Source organism: Hevea brasiliensis, chromosome 2 (genome assembly GCF_030052815.1).
Source record: "Hevea brasiliensis isolate MT/VB/25A 57/8 chromosome 2, ASM3005281v1, whole genome shotgun sequence".
NCBI classification, from domain to species: Eukaryota; Viridiplantae; Streptophyta; class Magnoliopsida; order Malpighiales; family Euphorbiaceae; genus Hevea; species Hevea brasiliensis.
Window position 1 is genome coordinate 92,087,454 of NC_079494.1, and position 21,060 is coordinate 92,108,513.

General features: G+C 34.3%; 1 protein-coding gene across 1 annotated transcript in view; it reads left to right on the top strand.

The window, feature by feature from the left end:
- LOC131177923 (zinc finger protein ZAT5-like) overlaps positions 1 to 11,706 on the top strand; it is a 56,231-nt gene extending 44,525 nt beyond the window's left edge. The window contains exon 2 of the mRNA XM_058143102.1: positions 11,170 to 11,706. Coding sequence (XP_057999085.1) covers positions 11,170 to 11,706 — 537 coding nt within the window. The remainder of the gene's footprint in view (positions 1 to 11,169) is intronic.
- The last annotated feature ends 9,354 nt before the right edge of the window (positions 11,707 to 21,060 follow it).

Here is a 21,060-nt window from a genome sequence, read left to right on the forward strand (position 1 = left end):
AGATTCCATCTTGATCAACACCTACCTCCATATATAACTAGTAGGAGCCAACACATGCCCATATACCCATACACAATACAAGTATGAAAGCAGTATCAAACTCGAACTACCTATATACAAGATAACTGTGCTATCTCAGGTCTAAAGATTATATGCACTGATATGATTTATGACAAAACATTGACAAGAGTAAACTCCATGTGCTTGTCATAAGTGTCACTGGTTCGGCCTACTTATCATTTATAAGTGCCTATCATGTTTGTTATATGGCATGAGACTCACCATTCCATCTTATTTATATCTCATATAAATAACTTGGGAACAAACATGAATACAATCTTTCTGGATAAGTCATGTCCTTATTATGAAGTATCCTCGATTGTGAACCTATTTATGATACTTCGTGCTAGAAATATTGTCACTCATATTCTTAACAACTTAAGAATAATATTTCTAACAAAATATCAATGGACCTTTTCTATTACACATAAATATATTATGTAAATGAAAAAGTGGAAATGCCTTTTATTAATAAAAATATGTACAAGATACATACTAAATGATATGCTCTAGAGCATACTACTAACAAGAACTACTACAGCTGCTCCAACACAAGCAGACAGACCTGCTCCTGCACCACAAAGGGGTAGGAAATCTGGCAAATCTGACGCAGTGGGACCATCACAGAGGCCTGCATCTGAGCCAGCAGAGAGGCCTAATAACAGACCACCTGCCAGAGCCTATGCCATTAGAGCTCAGGAGGAGCAAGATGCCCCGGACGTCATCAGGGATACGTTCTCCCTCTACGATACATCTGTGCATGCATTGGTGGATCCAGGATCCACTCATTCATACATCTGCATCAACCTACCCGTAGAAAGGGTGATACTAGTAGGGGAGAGTGACCAAGACATTCTGGTCACTAATCCATTGGGCCACAGTGTAGTGGTGAACAAAGTATACAAGGGTTGCACGTTAAGGATTCAAGGGTATGAATTCTTGGCAGACCTGATTGAGTTACCCTTCCACGAGTTTGACGCGATTTTGGGAATGGACTGGTTGTCACATCATCAGGCAATAGTTGATTGCAAATTGAAGAGAATCTCTTTGAAAACTCCTGGGGGTAATGAGATCACAGTTGTGGGGGAAAGGACAGATTTCTTGTCCAATGTTATCTCAGCCACAGTTGTAAGAAGAATGATGAGAAAAGGCTGTGAAGCCTACCTAGCACATGTGGTGGTTACTAGGCAGGCTAAGCCAAACCTGAGTGATATAACCACAGTAAGAGACTTCCCAGAGGTATTTCCTGAAGAATTGCCCAGTTTACCACCGGAAAGGGAAGTTGAATTTGCTATTGAGACACTGCCGGGTACAGCACCCATTTCCATTGCTCCTTATAGGATGGCACCCACTTAATTGAGGGAGTTGAAAACTCAGTTGCAAGAGTTGCTTGATAAGGGGTTCATACGCGATGTGTCACCATGGGGAGCTTGATCTTTGTTTGTGAAAAGAAGGATGGGACTTTGAGGCTATGCATCGATTCTGGCGATTGAATAAAGTGACCGTGAAGAACAAATATCCGTTGCCTAGAATTGATGATCTGTTTGATCGGTTGAAGGAGCGAGAGTATTTTCTAAGATTGATCTCGCATCGAGTATCATCAGCTGAGGGTGAAAGATGCAGATGTGCCAAAGACTGCATTCAGGACCCGATATGGGCATTATGAGTTTCTAGTGATGCCCTTTGGCCTAACAAATGCACCAGCGGCATTCATGGACCTTATGAACCATATCTTCCATCCACACTTAGATCGGTTCGTAGTGGTCTTTATTGATGATATTTTGGTGTATTCCAAGACCAGGGAAGAACATGATGAGCATTTGAGGATTGTTCTGCAAACCCTGAGAGAAAAGAAGCTGTATGCTAAGTTGTCCAAGTGTGACTTTTGGTTGAATGAGATTGCATTTCTTGGACACATAGTGTCAGCTGATGGGATTAGGGTGGATCCCAAGAAAATAGAAGCAGTGATGGAATGGAAGCCTCCCAGGAATACAACTAAGGTCAGAAGCTTCTTGGGGCTAGCTGGGTATTACAGAAGATTTGTGAAAGGATTTTCCTTAATAGCTGCTCCAATGACCAAGTTGTTACATAAGAATGTCAGATTTGACTGGAATGACAAGTGTCAGACCAGTTTTGAGAAGTTGAAGGCTATGTTGACAGAGGCACCAGTGTTAACATAGCCAGTGTTAGGAAAGGACTTTGTGGTCTACAGTGATGCCTCTCATAACGGGTTAGGGTGTGTATTAATGCAAGAGGGGAAGGTGGTCGCTTATACTTCCAGGCAGCTAAGGCCACATGAATAGAATTACCGTACCCATGATCTAGAGCTTGCAGCAATTATCTTCGCACTAAAGATATAGAGGCATTACTTATATGGTGAAAAGTGCTATATTTACACAGACCACAAAAAGCCTAAAATACTTGCCAACACAGAAGGAGCTCAACCTTAGACAGAGGCGATGGATTGAGTTCCTAAAGGACTATGATTGTGTAATTGACTACCATCTTGGGAAGGCAAATGTAGTTGCTGATGCTTTAAGCCGAAAGTCCATCACAGCTTTGAGATCATTGAATGCCCGTCTAACTTTGATTCGAGATGGAGCTATTTTGGCTGAGTTGCGAGTGAAGCCAAACCTGTTACAGCAGATTTTAGATGGGCAGAAAATAGATGAGAAGCTAATGGCTATTATGAGCAAAATCTCAGAGGGAAAAGCAACTGACTATGGGGTGGAAGCAGATGGGTGTCTGTATTACAAAGGAAGACTGTGTGTACCAGATGATGGGGAATTGAAGGCCAATATTCTAAAAGAGGCACACACCAGTGTATATGCTATGCACCCAGGAAGTACAAAGATGTATCATGATTTGAAGCTCCAGTATTGGTGGCCTGGTATGAAGAAGGACATAGCTGACTATGTGACTAAATGCTTGACATGTCAGCAAGTCAAGGCAGAACATCAAGTTCCATCAGGTTTGCTACAGCCTATACGCATACCTGAATGGAAATAGGATCGGGTCACCATGGATTTTGTGAGTGGTCTACCTTTCAACCAGAAGAAACATGATGCAGTATGGGTGATAGTGGATAGATTGACAAAGTCAGCACACTTTCTGCCAGTTAGGACTGACTACTCACTGGAGAAGTTAGCAGAATTGTATATCAGTGAGATAGTTAGACTGCATGGAATTCCACTTTCCATCATATCTGATAGAGACCCAAGGTTTACATCGAGATTTTGGAAGAAGTTGCATGAGTCCTTGGGTACATAACTCCACTTCAGCACAGCATTCCATCCTCAGACGGATGGGCAATCCGAAAGAGTAATCCAGGTAAACAATCGAACCAATTGAATTAATACAACTATTGAACTAAAATGATAACAATGACATGAAATATATGTCAGGTTCTTGAGGATATGCTGAGGAGTTGTGTCATTGAGTTTGAGGGAAGTTGGGATAAATACCTCCCACTGGCAGAATTTGCATACAACAATAGCTACCAAACTAGTATCCAAATGGCCCCGTATGAAGCACTATATGGGAGGAAATGTAGAACTCCAGTGTGCTGGACTGAATTGGGCGAAGACAAACTGGTGGGGCCAGATCTGGTGAAACAGACTGAGGAAAAAGTGAAACTAATCAAAGCCAATCTGAAGGTTGCCTCAGATAGACAGAAATCTTATGCCGACCTGAAGAGAAAAGAAATAGAATATGTGGTTGGCAACAAAGTGTTCCTCAAGGTATCACCGTGGAAGAAGGTATTGAGGTTTGGAAGAAAAGGTAAGTTAAGCCCTAGATTCATTGGCCCATATGAAGTCATTGAATGTGTGGGTCCAGTGGCCTATAGGCTAGCTTTACCACCAGAGCTGGACAAGATCCACAATGTGTTCCACGTGTCCATGCTCAGAAGATACCGCTCAAATCCTTCACATGTAATCTCCAGGGAAGAAATTGAAATACAACCGGATTTGACATATGAAGAAGAACCTCTACGGATCCTGGTTTGGGAAGTGAAAGAGCTGAGAAATAAGCAGATTTCACTGGTGAAAGTGCTTTGGAGGCACCACAACACCGAGGAGGCAACTTGGGAAAGTGAAGAAACGATGAGGCAATAGTTCCCTCAACTGTTTGCATCAGGTAAATTTCGAGGACGAAATTTAAATTAGAGGGGAAGAGTTGTAACACCCTCCTGGTAGCAACTCCGTACATTCTACTGTTCCGGTGACCGGTGTCAGTCCGGACAGCTAGAACGTTCGGAAAAATATTTTAACTAAAGTGAGAAACCATAATTAACTCCAATATTAATAAGAAAAATTTAGTAAAAATTTTAGAAATAAAATACAACCAAGTTAAATGAGCCGGTGCCCAAGCAATGGGCAACCCAAAGGGAAGTTACGGTTCTCGCAACTAGGAGCCCTAGACCCGGGGAAAAATTTATAAAATAATTTTTGGGACTCCAGAGAAGGGTCATTGAGGTTCCTATGGCATTAGAATGCCAAGAAAATATTTAGAAAAATTTTTCAATTGGTACAGACAATTTTGTCCCGTTAAGCCAAACGGAGGGCATTTTGGTCATTTCGCCTTCAGAGGTGATTTTTTGCCGACTTGTCCAGTTGATTAAATAATTATTATGACATAAAATATGAATTAATATTGATGAAAAACTAATTTAAAGTTAGTAGAAAAGAAAAGAAAAGAAAAAAATCAATATAATGCAAATAATGACATCATTATGAGGTCATTTAAAAGTTCCCACCAATCACAATTAAACAACCATTTAATTAACTAATAAAAGAGACAAAAAAAGACCAAAGAAATTAAAAAGCAAACAGCCATCTTCTTCCCCAAATTCCAGCCGCACCATAGCCAAGGAAATCCTCCATTTTTCTTCTTCATTCAAGCTTGAAAATCTCTCAAACCTCACCCCAAAACCCTAAGTCACCTTCACTAAAACTTATCCACACACTCTAAGGAAGCTCTAGGCAGCCTAAAAAAGGAAAGAAAGTGAAGTCAAGCTTGGGAAAATTCTGCACTATAAGAGGTTAGTGCCTATTATGCATACATCTTTTTTTTTTCCATGTTAGAAACCTAAAATAAGTAAGAATTTGTAAATTAAGTGGATAAAATCTATGTGTATGTATATCCTAGAATTCGGCAGCCCTAAGGAAGGAACAAGATTGAGTGTTTTTGATGGACTTGGAGTGAACTAGAGATCATGTTTAAAGTATATAAATATAAGGATAATGAATTAGTTAGTTAACTAAGGTAACTTGTGTGAACCTTGAATTTGAGCTAGGGTTTGGGAGTGAAATTTGGACTTGGCTTATGAAATGATGAATGAACATTCTAATGGTCAATTAGTGACCATTTGAGGTAAGTTGACCATAATTTGAAGTGAACTAGAGTGTTACAAACTGAAATGGTATGCTGCCTGGTGAGGGCAGCAGGTGAGGCTGTGATTCCAGCCCACTTGGACAGCCATAACTTTGGCTGTGTAGGTTCAATTGGTGTTTGGCCAATTGGACATGAAACTAGACATAAAATGGCACAATTTTGCTGAAGAAACTATGCCCAAAAGACCAAAGTAAGTGGACCAAAAATTGGCCCCAATCCGGATACCCTGAAATCAGATTCTGCAGAATGACCAACTGTTCATTTGGCCATAACTCACTATAGAATGGCCAAATTGACCTGAAATGTTTACAGCAACAAGATAAGATATAGAAAAACAACTTTCATGAAGAAACCTACCCCAAATTATGACCAGAACCTATCCAACAAGGCAGTGGCGATCCTTTGCTCATCAGCTGTAGATATGGTCAATTCTGCAGTTTTGCAATCCGTCCAGCTGTGGTTTTTGGACCATAACTGGAGCTACAAAACTCCAAATTGAGTGATTCAAAAAAGGAAATTCAAATAGACAAAATAAGGAACAACTTTCATGTTTACCATTTCCTTAAATTCCCACTGTAACAGTCACTAATAGAACAGTAAAATTAGGGTACAAAAACTGAAAATTCTGATCCCTTAGTTCTAAGCTTAAAAATGGTATTGATGATTAATTCCAACAAGTTTTGAATGCAAAATGTGGTACATTGGGGGTGTTAAAATCAATGTACCTATTTTCTATCCAAAAGTCAACATTTTTGTTGACCAATGAGGTGAATAGTGATACCAAAACTTGAAATTCAAAAATTAAAGAATTCAAAAGTATCAAATGCCCTAGTATAGCTAACAAGATTGGGTTGGATAGTTTGGCATGCCAATAGGGTTCAGTTAGCAGTACTGCACATGGCATTATGTCATTCTGTGATTTTATGGCCTTTAGCCATTCCGACCTTGTGTTGATTTTTGGCCTTGTGCCTATTGTCATTACAGCTTATTAGCTGTTCTGTTGCACACCGAGAGATGCATACGTGACCGATGGTGTGACGGCCCGAGGTACTAGATACCCAGCGCCAGTATACCCATTTATCCAGTCCAGTCGTCCAGTATAGGTTACTTGGGCAACCAAAAGAATGAAAGTGGATAAAGTTAACGAAATAAATGATTATAACAAGTACAAAACCAGTAAAACATCGATACATTCAATATATATTTATTTTCTGCTATTTCCTTTTATTTTATTGTTGCACCACTAAGGGTTATTGCTTAGCGCGTTGCTTTTGCCAAGCGTAGGTTCTGGAGATGCTGATCGAGAGCCCAGTAGACCACAGACTGGGTGAGTCCATTCTGCAGCCCTGCATAGTGTCCGTGTCACCTCACCATCTTCAGTGCATTGGTAGGACACTAGGTTTCATTTTGATATTTTGTAACAAATTTTTATTTTCTCATATGTAATTGAACTTATGAAATATATTTTGATGTTCATGTAAATAATGAGAATTGTGTTTGTGAATGGAAAAGTGAATGTTTATCTGTGATTTATACATGATTATCACATGAGATGAATGATTGAGAAATGAAATTGAAAAATGTTGAGATTTTGATATTGGAGTTTGAGATGATTGAATATGATTATTGGAAGTGTTTTTCACAGGTTTCGAATAACTGTTTTCTCCATTTTTAGCCGGTACTCTGCCGGATTTTCTATAAAATTTTCGGAACCTCAAATAAATTATAATTTCAATAAATAACTTAAATGAATTATATTTCACAAGTTATATTCAAAACTATGATAAAAATTAATTAAGATAAAATAGTGTTCCGGTACACCGTGTGACATAACTTACTCGGATATACTGTAGACGGGTAAGAGGTGTCACATTATATCTTTAAAAATGCTTTTGACTTGGTCAATTTAGGTAGGAAAATTAAAATTAGTTTTGACATCATGATGATGTCATCCTAGTGATGTAAGCATGATGTAAATAAACTTTTTCAATTTTCTTTTTCTTTTGTATTTATTTTTCCATTGACCAAATTGCCCCTCGCTGGTTAAATCTGGTTTACAAGTTATTCATTATTTCTTCCAGATCCCTGACCTAATTATTTGACCTGCGTAACAACTCTTTTTTGTGATTTTCTCTTTTCCACTGTGTTCGTAATAGTCCTAAGGATCGCGGCGTCACATTTTCTAGTTCAGAATTTGGGTTATGATTGACCTCGCAGTCATTTTCCGGGAAGGTCACCCATCGCTGTGACTCCCGGCTCATTTAACTTTTTTACTTTTTTTTTCTTCTTTATACTTAATTATTTGGCAATTACTAATTATTTGTGTTCAAGGCTTATCTAGGTGTCTTAGATGTGATTTTACTTCTCTTACTTATCCGGACCGACACCGGTCACCGGAATAGTAAAATGTACCAGGCTATGCCAATAGGGGTGTTACAAAACAAACTTTAGCTTTTGAAGTAAGGAACTTCGGCTGCCAAAGTCTAAAGCCTTAAATGCCCTTTTTGGGTAGTAAAGGCTATGGCTGTTGAAGTCCTGAGCTTATCGACTCTGGCTGCCAAAATTAAAAACTTTGTCTATCAAAGTTCTAAACTGTAAAAACTCTGGAAAAGCTTCAGCTGCTCTAACTACTAAAACTATAATTTTCGACAGCTGAACCTAAGAATTTCTAGAACTTCCAATTCGAATTCTACAAAAACCCAAGTTGCCAAAACCTTCAAAAATTACATTCTTTTGCTCTCAAAACCTTATTTAACCCAACAAGCACACATCAAACACATGTAAACACTTAAAAATTCTCAAGGATGCTACATGCATCCATCATCCATCATCCATCATCCATCAAGAATCAAGATTTTTAACTCTTTAATCAAGAAAAATATCAAAAGCAAAAACACATCAACGTAGCTCATTCAAATTTTAAGTAACTTAGAACCCAACACCTCATGCCTAACAAGTATTCTAAACTTACCAAGAACCCCATAAAAGAACATGCAGTGGAAAATTGATAACACACTTAACAAGCAAAACTCTTAAAACATTCAAAAAGGTTTACATCCAACTCTTTTCTTACATGTAATCCAACTACTAGAACTCACTCAAGTAAACATACTTAAAATCATTTTGATTATTTAAAAGAAATTGAAAAAGTGAGAAATACCTTTCTTTCATTGGAGGAGTTGGTAGAGAAAACTTATAATTAGCTCTTGAACCTTAAGTTTCCTAACAAAATCCAAGCATAAGATATCTAAGAAAACTCAAATCCAATCCTTTGCATGCAACAGTTGCAAAGAGAGAGAAAATTTTTCTTTCTTTGAAATTATGAATCAAGATGGGCTATTTACACGCCTACTAATGATGGGACTTTTGGCTGTCGAAAGCCCAGCTTTAGTATACCATAGTCTATTTTGTCTGAAAGGACATCTCAACTAAAAAAGGGCACTTTGGCTACTGGAAGTCCAACTTTTAGCTGTCGAAGTTCATTCTATCCAAAAACACACTTAAACCCTTTACTTGGCAAAAATAAATGACACAATCATTCATATATGCATCTTTAACACATCAGTGCACTCACATAGAATTTACCACTATTTCCTTTGTCCATGAAAAACTAAGTTTCCTAAAAATTCTCATCAACGATAGGAATTCCAACATCAGAAAATGGTAGGTGTTCAATAATCAAGTCACCACATAAGAATAATGATAAGATTCAAGCACACAACACTCTTTAAAAGAGATAAGTGTAAGGGAAATAAGCATAAAGCTTCAATTCCATTAATCTCAAAACTTGTCTATTTACACAATTAGAGAATGACTTGTTTATAGCCAAACTTACATAATTCAAATAAGAAGTAAAAGGAAATCCGATTACAATAAGTAAAGTAAAACAAATAAGCATAATAAAACAAATCCTTTGTGTATAAGGAATAAGCTGGACGAATTAGAAAAAGAGAGAGAGAGAATATTAAAAAGTTAACTTCCTCAAAAAGTGATTCTTTAAATTAGATTTGATTCTCCCTATATTTCTTTTCTAAAAGTGCTTATTTGAAAAGTCAAAACCTCCCATGCAACCAATCTATATCCCACTTTGGTGTTCAATTCTTCTTGGACTTATCTTAACAATTCCAACCCATTAACACCTAAGTCCATGTACATGACTTTAATTAAATTAAGCCCATATGTGCAATTAGACTTCCTTAACATAAATTGGATTGAACTTGGTCAATCTTGAATTATTCTTGGTAGCCCACACATGCCCCACAAGACTCTCGTTGATGCGCTTATACTTGCATCTTTTAAGATAGCACATTAAACCCAACACATGTTACTCAAGATGGATTTATTTAGGCTTAGTTTTCTTATGCCCAAATAAGTTTATCTCTTTCACACCCCTAATGCATATTCAAGATCCCATGCACATATTCAACATGAGTCGAGAACCAAGTTGAGAAAGTTAAACATTTGCCATGCTTTGGCACATCAAATGAACATAATACCATGAGTTAATTTGTAGGCAAAATTAGTCTATCATTTTAAATTTTAAACAACATCTTTATTGATTTCAATTTTTAATGACTTATTATTATATCACATTTTTATTTTATTACATTTAAAATAATATTAATATTTCAATTAATTATAACATATAATTTTTTTTAAAATATAATAATTTTAAATTAATAAATATTTTATTTATAAAATTAAATAAACTAACATTAAAATTATTTCAATATGGATATTTAACATTTATATGCAAATTATATATAAAATAATTGTGTTATGAATTATTTGATGTATGTACAATACATACGCTTCAAATACTAGTTATTTTCAAAATATTCTATGCAAAAAGAAAAATCAAAATATTAAAAATTCAACGGGAAAAAATAGAATAAAGATTAAGAATATGAATTAAACTCATTTTTTCATTGAATTTACAGATGGATTGTATGACAACTAAGAAATTATTTAAAAGAACTTGGGCATTTTGATTTTTAATATAAGAAAAGAAACAAAAAAAAAAAATAAGGAAAATATGAAGAAATGGAAGGAAATGAGAATATCCACCGTGGATAGTAGAGAGAGAAATACTAGATAGGATTGTCAGAGTTTCTTGAATTGAGAGAAAATGATGATTCAACCAGCCTGGATTGGTAAAAAAATTGAAATTAATATGATGTGATCACTATTATGCCGCTTAATTAAGAAGAAAATTTATTTAAATTTAATTTATTATGAATTTAAAATATAAATATTTGGATCTATTTACTTATATGAGTTTTATTATATATATTGTATTTTGAATCCATAATAACTCAATCTAGAAAAAAAAATTCTTATTAATTAAACAAATTTTCTCTCAATCTTATAGGGATAGGATTTAGAGGTCCCACCACCAAGAATGGTACTTTCTATAACCTTACTTACTATCTAAGCATGTGTGTGTGTGTAAATATATATATATATATATATATACACATACACACACACACCCAATGCCAAACCTCATCCATTTTCACAGGAGACAATTCTAGTAACAAGAAGCTCATAGTGGTGAACAAAGATTGCATGGATAACTCTTCGGTTTCCATCGAAACTTATTATAATAGCGACAAGATTATTGATTCCACTGCGGATTCTATACAACACTCTCAGCATCTAGCACTCAAGGACAAAAGTTCTTCTCCTCCTTCTTTGTCTCATGCTAATCTGTAGATGCCTCAAACAATTCGTAGCCTCTTTGATGATGGAACTAGGAAAGCAAAGATTTTCCAAGAGACCACAAGGGGAAAGGAAAAAAAGGTACGCAACTCTTATTTTGTCTCTGCACTTAATGTTATAGATAGTGATAAGAAGAGATGCATTAGTACGGGAGTGATGCAGATGCCCATGAAGAAGAAGAAAAAGTTCAAAAACCTATCAGAATTGGTTGATCTGAAGAATTCTTATGCTTGCAAGGAGGTGTTCAATAAGTTCCAAGCACTTGGAGCCCACATCGCAAGCCACAACAGGAACAAGAAGATGGAGAAAGTGCCATTTGATAAATTAGGGACTAAAGAAGGTGGTGCTGGAGATAGGGAAGAAAAGGGCTCAAGTTCAGTAGCACCAGTAGTCAATAGAGAGAAGAAATATAAATGTAATTTGTGCTCAAGAAGGTTTTTGACAGGGCAGGCAGTTGGAGGTCATAAAAACTATCACCGGAAGGCTGCCCGTGTTGAAGCTCGGCAGGCTCCAGGAAGCGACATCCTCTGAATAAATTTTAGTTTTCAATTGCCCTTCCAGATGAGATGTTATGTTTGTGTTAATTAAGGGATTGAATTTTTAATGCAGTTCTTATCGCTTAATTGCTGCTTATTGGTACAATTTCAAAGATTTGCCAAGTTCATTCTGCTATGATGGAATTAAGCACATTTAAGGTAATAATTAATTACTATTATATGTTAATATTTCAATTATTTATAAAATATAAATTTTTATAAAAAAATAATAACTTTAAATTTATACATATTTTATTTATAAAATTACATAAACTAACATTAAAATTATTTCAATATGGATATTTAACATTTATACGTAAATTATAAATAAAATAATTGTGTTATGAATTATTTGATGTATGTACAATACACGTGCTTCAAATGCTAGTTATTTTCAAAATATTCTGTTCAAAAAAATTATTCAAAATATTAAAAATTCAAGGGGAAAAAATAAATTGAAGATTAAGTATATGCATTAAACTCCTTTTTTCATTGAATTGAAAGATGTATTGTATGATAACTAAGAAATTATAATAAGTTTCATCAAAGAACTTGGGCATTTTGATTTTTAATATAAGAAAATAAACAAAAAAAAATAAATAGGGAAAATACAAAGAAATGGAAGGAAATGAGAATATTCACCGTGAATAGTAGAGAAAGAAACGCTAGATATGATTTTTAGAGTTTCTTGAATTGAGAGAAAATGATGATTCAAGAAGCTTGGATTGGTAAAAAAATTGAAATTAATACAATGCAATCACTAGTATGCCACGTAGTTAAGAAGAAAATTTATTTGAATTTGATTCATCATGAATTTAAAATATAAATATTATTCATGTGAGTTTTATTATGCATATCGTATTTTAAATCTATAATGACTCGAATCTAGATAAAAATTTCTTATTAATTAAAAGAATTTTCTCTCAATCTTATTGATAGGATTTAGACGTCCCACTACCAAGAATGGTACTTTCTATAACCTTAACCTAAGCATGCGTGTGTGTGTGTGTGTAAATATATCTATATATATGCACACACCGGGAGCCAAAACTCATCCATCTTTCACAAGAGACAATTCTAGCAACAAGAAGCTCATGGCGGTGAACAAAGATTACATGGATAATTCTTTGGTTTCCACCGAAACTTATTATAATAGTGACAAGATTATCGATTCTACTGCGGATTCTATGCCACACTCTCAGCGTCCAGCACTCTAGGATAAAAGTTCTCCTCCTTTTTTTATCTCATGCTAATCCAGAGATTCCTTAAACAATTCATAGCCTCTTTGATGATGGAACTACCAAAGCACAGATTTTACTAGAGACCACAAGGGGAAAGGAAAAAAAGGTATGTAACTCTAATTCTGTCTCTACACTTAATGTTACAAATAGTAATAAAAAGAGATGCATTAATATGGGATTGATGCAAACACCCATGAAGAAGAAGAAAAAGTTCAAAAACCTATCAGAATTGGTTTAACTGAAGGATTCTTATGCTTGCAAGGAGGTGTTCAATAACTTCCAAGCACTTGGGGCCCATATCGCAACCCACAACAGGAATGAAAAGATGGAAAAGGTGCAATTTGATAAATTAGAGACTAAAGAAGGTGGTGCTGGAGATAGGGACGGAAAGGGCTCAAGTTCAATAGCACCAGTAGTCAATACAGAAAAGAAATATAGGTGTAATTTGTGATCTAAAAGGTTTTTGACAGGGCAGGCACTTGGAGGTCATAAAAATTATCATCGGAAGGTTGCCCGTGTAAGCTCAGCAGTCTCCAGGAAGTGACATTCTCTGAAGAAATTATAGTTTTTAATTGCCCTTCCAGATGAGATGTTATGTTTGTGTTAATTAAGGGATTGAATTTTTAATACAGTTCTTATCACTTGATTACTGCTTATTGGTACAATTTCAAAGATTTACCAAGTTCATTCTACAATGATGGAATTAAGCACATTTAATTTAATAATTAATCAATATTATATGTGAATAGTCAAATTAATTATTACATATAAGTTTTATAAAAATATAATCTAATTAAAAGTATGACAACTTCAAAATTAATAAAATGACAACTTCAAAATTAATAAAAATTATTATTTTTAAAATTAGCTACACTAACATTAAAATTAGTATTTTAATATATATTTATATTTAATATTTAACATTTATATGTAAATTATAAATAAAATAGTTGTGTTATAAATTACTTTTCACATGCCTCAAATACTAGTTATATTCTAAATATTCTATTAAAATATAATATTTACAATATTAAAAATTTAAAGGAAAGAAAAAGAGTTAAATATTAAGTGTATGCATGAAACTCCTTTTTTCCTTGAAAGAACTTGGGCATTTAAAGTTTTAATATAAAAAATTAAAGAAAAAAGAAAGAAAGAAATAATAAAAAAATGTGAAGAAAAGGAAGAAAATGAGAATTTCTACCATGGAAACAGTAAAGAAAGAAATGCAAGATGGGAATTTAAGGGTTTCTAAGTTTAGAGAAAATAATCTGTGAGCCTTCGATTCAACTAGCTTGATATGGTAAAAAAATTAAAATTAATATGAAGTGATCACTAGTCCATCTCTTAATTAAGAAAAACTCATCTAAATCTATTCATCACGAATTTAAATTTTAAATATATGGATCTTATTTATTCTTATGAGTTTTATCATACATATTGTATTTTGAATCAACAAACCAAATCTATATAAGATTTTTTTGTTAATCAAACCACTTTTCTCCCAACCTTACTGGAATAGTAGCGCCCCGGCCCGCCGCCCCCCCCCCCCCCCCCCAAAACACACACACACACACTATGTGGATGACAGGTTTTTCTTCTTGCACTAGTTTAGCTCCATATTCCCATTACACTACTATGGAGCTTGGATATTAATGCTTAAAAGGCAAAGAATTGATTGGAGTCACCACCTGAATGATAACTTTGAAAAAAAAAAGACAAAAGGGACGTGTGCAATGACTCTACCCATTACAAAGGTCCGCTACCTTTCTCTTTCCATGAGCCCAATGTCCTAGGTTTAAGATGATGGGTACAAAAGAGGGAAGGTGCTCGACACCTGATGTTATTTCTGAAAGTATACGGGCCATATCAAGTGATAAGTAAAATATTGTTTCCATAAGAAATTGTGTTAAAGTACTAGACTATGATTGTTTTGATTATATAGACTAATGGCAATTTAGAGGAGAAATAAATTAACTATAAGTAAAAAAAAAAAAAAAAAAGGCGCAATTGGTATGTAAATAAAGTCTTAATCTAAGCAAAAATTAACTAAATTAATAATGGGTAAGCAAGAACAAAGACTAATTGATAGTAAAAATGATTTTAGAGTTGGAGCTTATAAATTAAATTTATTGGGATTTGTCTTGGTTTATCTAATTTTAAGAGAAAATAGAGTTTAAAAGTGATTGATTTTGAAATCCTTCGATATCTTTTTCAAGAAAACTAAAGAGTATTTTAATAAAACCAAACCTACTTTCGTACGATATTCGATTTTAAGTTCAAATCCATTAAGTTTTGTTATCAATTAATGAATCCTCTTGAATCCCTACTTTATTTCTAAATTTAGGTGTTTTTAAGTTCAAATCCTTGATTATCTATTAAGGATTTTTACCTTTCGATCCTTTAATCAAAGATTAAAAACTAGACTCAATGGGATCCGACATTAGGTAAGTCATAAAGCAAACAAGGAAAAGAATCCAAACTCATATTCATATAAATCTGGATAAAACCCAATCCAAATCCATATATAAATTGAAAATATTACAACCCAACTCTGAAATCTTAGAAAAACTATTCTTGAAGGAGCGAAAGCATGTTGATTAGTTCATTGGAGCATTGAATTTCAAAATTTTTCTTCTAGGTTTACATGCATCATGCCACATCTCTTATGTGCCTAATTAATTTCAATGCTCAATTGCATATTAAAACACTTTTAATATGTATTAGGATCTATGTTTGCCATTCAAGATTGTGAATTAACAAATTAATTCATTTAAACCCTAGTTTAAAAGAGGAGTTTGAGCACTAACCTCTTTGATGCACTATGGATGTGATTGGCACCTTTAGGAAGCACCTAGGACCCCAAGTGTTGTCCCTCTAGCTTGTTCACACCAAGATCACCAATGGGCAGCCCCTAATTTGCTTCTCAAGCCTTTTCTAACCAATTATAAATTGAGTTTTTGCCTTTAGAGAGGTAGTATGTATGTATGTATAGGATACTAGAAAAAATTTCTAGCAATTTTAATTCAAAGGATTTTGGGCAATTCTCTTTGAATTGATGAGACAAGATGAAGAGGAGAGGAAGAGAGGTGTGCCGCCACACATAAGAGAGAAAGGAGAGGTGGCTAATTTTTTCTTATAACTTCTCTTTATATAATTAGGTCAAGTAATCACTTAAACCCTATGCCATATGTCACCACCACATTGCATCTTATTTTTAATTGACTTAATCACGTTAAGCCAAGTATCAAAGCTAGACTTAATCTTAACTTTGATGAACTTGCATGATAGGAAGACAAATGGCAAACTTATATGATGCCATGTGTCACCATCTCATGGTGCCACATATCACCATGTGAAATGACCAAATTACCCTTATGTTGTAATTTTTAGTTCTCAACCCAAAATCATTATTTCTCCTCTTCAAATCAATTTATATCAAATATAAATTAATTAATTAATCTCCATTAATTAATTTCTCACAATTAAAATCATATTTAAACACTTTAAATATAAATTTAACTTATACTATACATCCAATAACCTAGATTTGGTTTCAAGCCATGCTAGGGACTTTGTAATCTTATTACAAACCAAACCTATTTAATTAATCAATTAAACTCTTTAATTAATCAATTAAATCACATTTTACTTGGCGATTAACTTGTGTATGTGTGTGACTCACTAGGCTCATCACTAATTAGCAATGAGATATGATATTAACTCTTAATATCATCAGAACTCTTTCTTACCATAAATGATTTCTCTAAATCATTTTAGGCATCTCATAGACTATGGTTGACACCAATCAGTAATAAGGAATACCTTAAATGAACCTATAATCATATGTTACCATGCACTAGAATCTCTCTGTTACAAAATCCCAATTTGAGCTGAAGTCATGGTTTATGTCAAACCCCATTTGCTATAAATATTATGTTTTCTTTTAATTCCAGTTTTTGATTAATTAGATTTTATTGTCAGAAACTCTTTTCTGACTAAATCTGTCTGTCCTGGCTAGGAACTTGAAACATCAAGAATAATTAAATGAACATAGGATTTTATCCCTATTTACTTAGGGTAACAGATTCCATCTTGATCAACACCTATCTCCATATATAACTAGTAGGAGCCAACACATGCCCATATACCCATACACAGTACAAGTATGAAAGTAGTATCAAACTCAAACCACCTATATACAAGATAACTGTGTTATCTGAAGTCTAAAGATTATATGCACTAATATGATATATAACATTGCATTGACAAGAGTAAACTCCATGTGCTTGTCATATGCGTCACTGGTTCGGCTTACTTATCATGTATAAGTACCTATCATGTTTGTTACGTGGCATAAGACTCACCACTCCATCTTATTTATATCTCATATGAATACCTTGGGAACAATCATGATTACAATCTTCCTGGATAAGTCATGTCCTGTGTGAAGTATCCTCGATTGTGAACCAATATATGATACTTTGTGCTATAAATACTGTCACTCATATTCTTAACAACTTAAGAATAGAATTTCTAATAAAATATCAATGAACCTTTTTTATTACACATAAATATATTATGTAAATGGAAAAGTGAAATTGCCTTTTATTAATAAAATATGTACATGATACATATAAAATGATATGCTCTAGGGCATACTACTAACAATCTCCCACTAGCACTAGAGCCATTCATTACAATATCTTAGACCCATATTCTCAAGATGTCGGTCTAACTAAGCTTGTGACATAAGCTTAGTGAATGGATTAGCTGAATTTTTAGCTGATGCTATTTTCTGCATGGCTACATCGTCTTGCCCAACTATCTCTCTGATAATGTGGTAGCAGCTTTCTATGTGTTTGGATTTCTAGTGAGACCGGGGTTCCTTAGCCTGCATGACCGCTGTATTCTTGTCACAGTAGAGAGGAACTACTGACTCAATGGAAGGAACTACTGTAAGTTCTAACAGAAACTTCTTTATCTAAACAACCTCTTTTGTAGCATCTGATGCAGCGATATACTCAGCCTCTGTAGTGGAATTAGTAGTCGTTCTCTGTTTGGAACTCTTCCAATTGACTGCACCTCTATTACAAATGAACACAAACCTAGAGGTAGACTTTTTATCATTGATATCTGATTGGAAATCAGAATCAGTATAACCATCCAATTGCAAGTCACCACCTCTATAAATCAAGAATAAATTCTTAGTTATTCTCAAGTACTTAAGGATATTCTTGATAGCTATCCAGTGTTCCAAATCTGAATTGGATTGAAACCTGCTAGTCAAACTAATAGCATATGCCATATTTGGCCTAGTACACATCATTGCATATATCAAACTTTCAATAGCCGAAGCATATGGAATCCTAGCCATTTTATCTCTTTCTTCAGATGTCTTTGGAGACATCTCTTTAGAAAGATGGATACCATGTCTTACTGGTAACAATCCTCTCTTAGAATCAAGCATGTTAAACCTCTTTAACACCTTTTCCAAGTATAGACTTTGGGATAAATCAATTATTCTTTTTGCTCTATCTTTATAGATGCGAATTCCAAGAATATAGGTTGCCTCCCCTAAGTCTTTCATGGAGAATGTATTTGACAACTATACTTTTATAGTTGTCAACATACCTATGTCATCACCTATCAACAGAATATCATCCATATATAAGACAAGAAAAGTGATAGCACTATCACTAACCTTCTTATATACACATGGCTCATCCACATTTTTTATAAAACCAAATGACTTAATGGCTTCATCAAAATGGATGTTCCAACTCCTCGAAGCTTGTTTCAACCCAAAATGGATCGCTTTAGCTTGCATACTTTGGAACTATCTTGGGATTCAAAACCCCTAGGTTGTTCCACGAAAAAGTTTTCTTCAATGTATCCATTGAGAAAAGTTGTTTTGATATCCAACTTCCAAATCTCATAATCATAGTATGCAGCTATTGCTAATAGAATCCTAATTGATTTAAGGATGGCAATAGGCGAGAATGTCTCCTCATAGTCGATTCCTTACCTTTGGCGAAACCCTTTCGCTACTAGCCTTGCTTTATAGGTCTCTATCTTTCCATCAGAACCAATTTTTTTCTTAAAAGCCCATTTATTTCATATAAGTACAATACCTTCAGGCGGGTCAACAAGAACCCAAACTTCATTCCAAGGTAATTCGCATTCCAATGCATTGATTCGATCATAGACAAAAGAAATACAATTATATCTTATTGAATACTTAATGTATATTTACCAAACAGCAAGGTAAACCCTTGACTTTCCTATACTCATCAATTCGAGCCTAGCACTCTTATCGACTTTAATTATTAACTGAATTGATATTAAGCAATCCTCAACAAATTAATAACTGCTTTAAGAAAAGGAAGTAGTTAAGCTGAACAACAATTTATGAAGCATAAATCATTTAATTCACCCTATTGTTTCCTCAGGTTATTATCGAAAAATTGGATCATAATCAATAAAACCTAATTGCTACTCACGTTCAATCTTACACAATAATTATGGATTATGAAGATGAACTAGCACTTGATCACATCAAACAATTAACTAATAAGCCTTTTTAGCAAATCATTCAATAGATCAAAGTCAATGAAATCAGAAAACAATAGATATTCAAAAAGATACAAATTAAATTAAAAACCCGATCTCACAAATCGTGCAAAAGAACTTGGATCCCTTGAACTGAATTAAGAACTTAGCCACTCATGTTCATGGCTTACAAAAGAAAAATAAAATAAAGAAATATAAAACTATGGATGTGAATGGAGAATCAAAGTGTTGGAGGCGCGTTGAAGGTCTGAATGGTTGTGTGTCGGCTGCTGCCCAAAGATGTCTTTATAATTGAAAACCTTATCCCAAAGATAAGAACCAAAATTGGAAAAGTTTTGAAATTCAAAAGAGACAGATTCGTAGCTCTGTAATCACTACCATTTTTCAGCCATTTCCCTTTCAAATCTGTCTCTGCCCTCTTCAGGAAAGTTGTAGCCTATTTCTTAACGGGTACTCATTTGCCCAAATCCGAGGTCTACAGCCCAGGTTATAGCTCAAAAATCGAGACTAATTCTGACAGAGTGTCCAGCCCATAATGACTACTTCATTGCCATTTTTGACAATTAAAACGACCTCATCTCGCTTCGAGCCCTTCATAGAAGTTGTAGAGGTGGCTCTTAAGGTTTAATTGGGCTTAGGCTTGCTTCATTTGGACTTCTGGAACTCTAGATACAAAATAAATACTGAAACTGGTCATGACACATCAAGTTTGGGCTTTTGCAATAAATCTATAGCTCATTTTGTCAACCTTGGAGACTAATTTGGGCTTTGGTCCCTCTTTATCATTTGTAGTGCTCTATCTTAGCTTTTCAATGGATTAAATAGCACTCAATTTGAAGACCCACAACTTTAGAAACACCTGAAAAATACAACAAAGGTCAAATGCTGAAATTTTCTCTATTTAATATAATTATTCCACAACTATCTAAAAATATGCCTAAATGATAAATATACTTTAATCAATTGAATTATGCATAAAAACACACTAGAAACACTAAATGTGATGGGAGCAAAATTAATAAATTATGCATTTATCAAATTTCCCCACACTTATTCCATGCTTGTCCTCAAGCATGACTTAAACTCTCAATCAACTCCACTTAGAAGTTCCTTAACTTCATCCTATCACAACATTCTCCAACAAAAGATTAAAAGTTTGAAAGAAGAGGCAAGTAAGGTAATAACCATCACAACAAATTCCATCAACACCATACCAATATATCAACAATTTTCCAACACAAATCAAAAGGCTTGAAATCAATTAAGCTCACACAATTAAAGTTTCATAAAATTTTAAATCAATACACATAAAAACATAAGGCTAATTTATCAAGGCACAATAATTATAGCTCTTTGCAAATCTTAGGGGAGATAGAAATGTCCCCTTTTATATATATATATGAAATTAGTACTTCTCTCTTGTCACAATTACTTTTTTTTTTTATTTCAACCGTCACCTTCAGAAAAGTACCTTGCTCATATCCTAGCTAGCTTTTCGCCTGAGAATCGACACGGGGTTCATGAAGACCCTTGGTTAC